The sequence below is a fragment of the Geospiza fortis genome, unplaced genomic scaffold (assembly GCF_000277835.1).
Source record: "Geospiza fortis unplaced genomic scaffold, GeoFor_1.0 scaffold188, whole genome shotgun sequence".
In the NCBI taxonomy this organism is placed as follows: domain Eukaryota; kingdom Metazoa; phylum Chordata; class Aves; order Passeriformes; family Thraupidae; genus Geospiza; species Geospiza fortis.
In genome coordinates this window covers 1,770,589-1,771,480 of record NW_005054337.1, presented here as the reverse complement: position 1 = coordinate 1,771,480, position 892 = coordinate 1,770,589, and the positions used below count along the sequence as shown (strand labels likewise).

The 892-nt window shown below is 63.8% G+C and overlaps 1 protein-coding gene across 1 annotated transcript in view; it reads right to left on the bottom strand.

The window, feature by feature from the left end:
* Positions 1–728: 728 nt before the first annotated feature.
* LOC102033777 (ammonium transporter Rh type B-like) overlaps positions 729–892 on the bottom strand; it is a 1,387-nt gene continuing 1,223 nt past the window's right edge. The window contains exon 2 of the mRNA XM_005422265.1: positions 729–876. Coding sequence (XP_005422322.1) covers positions 729–876 — 148 coding nt within the window. The remainder of the gene's footprint in view (positions 877–892) is intronic.

Below are 892 nucleotides of genomic sequence, written 5' to 3'. Positions count from 1 at the left end.
GCCCGTGCTGGGATGGGATGGGGCTGCTGCTTTTCCTGGGATGCTGGCGCAGCTTTCCCAGCTCCAGCTTCGGGGTGGGATGAGGGTGCTGCGGGCTGCGGGTGCCTCCTGCATCCTGGCTCTCTCCGAGGCTCCTCGCCGTGCTTGGGCTGCATCCTCGCTGCTGCACCAGTGGTAAAAAAGGGTTGGCGCTTCCCTTTGCAAACTGTCCTGGAGGGTGAATTGCCCAGCTCAGGTTATCAGATCCCTGTAAAGTCCTTTGCTTGGGGCCATCTCCCTGCTGCTGCAGTTCCACGTTTCAGGCAGTGGATGCTGAGTTCCTTTCCTGTAGCTGTGGCCTGAGCTGGCAGCCTCCTCCAGGTGCTGCCCGTCGTGGGCAGGGGAATCTGGAGCTGAGGGTCGGGGTGAGCACTGAGGGTGATGCCAGTCGCTGGGAGTGACGCAGCCAAAGCCAGTGCTCTGCAGAGCGGCTGTCTGGGCTCCTCGGGGGCTATTAACCATCCTGGGGAGACACCCTGAGCAGGTCGTTTTTTGTCTGGCGGGGAGTGAACGGATGCGGGGAGCCACTGGGACACGGGAGAGGGGCTGCAGGGCAGGGTGGGAGCACAGAGAGGTGACCAGTGCTACGGTGCTGACCCAGCTGTGCCGGCATCCTGCACAGCTGGCTCCAGGCATGGGGCAGGAGTAACATTGCCTGGCCCTCCCTGCTGCTGCATGCACGCCACTGCCTAAACCTGCTCTTTCAGAGCCAGGGCTGCTTCCTCAGCGCTGCTGTCTGGCCCCGGGCTCTCAGCCTGATCGTGGATCTTAAAATACAGCGAGTCCTCGAAGCAGAGGCGCTCGGGCGGCCGGGCCAGGCAGGGCAGCCGGAGGGCGCTCCCGGTGAGCAGCC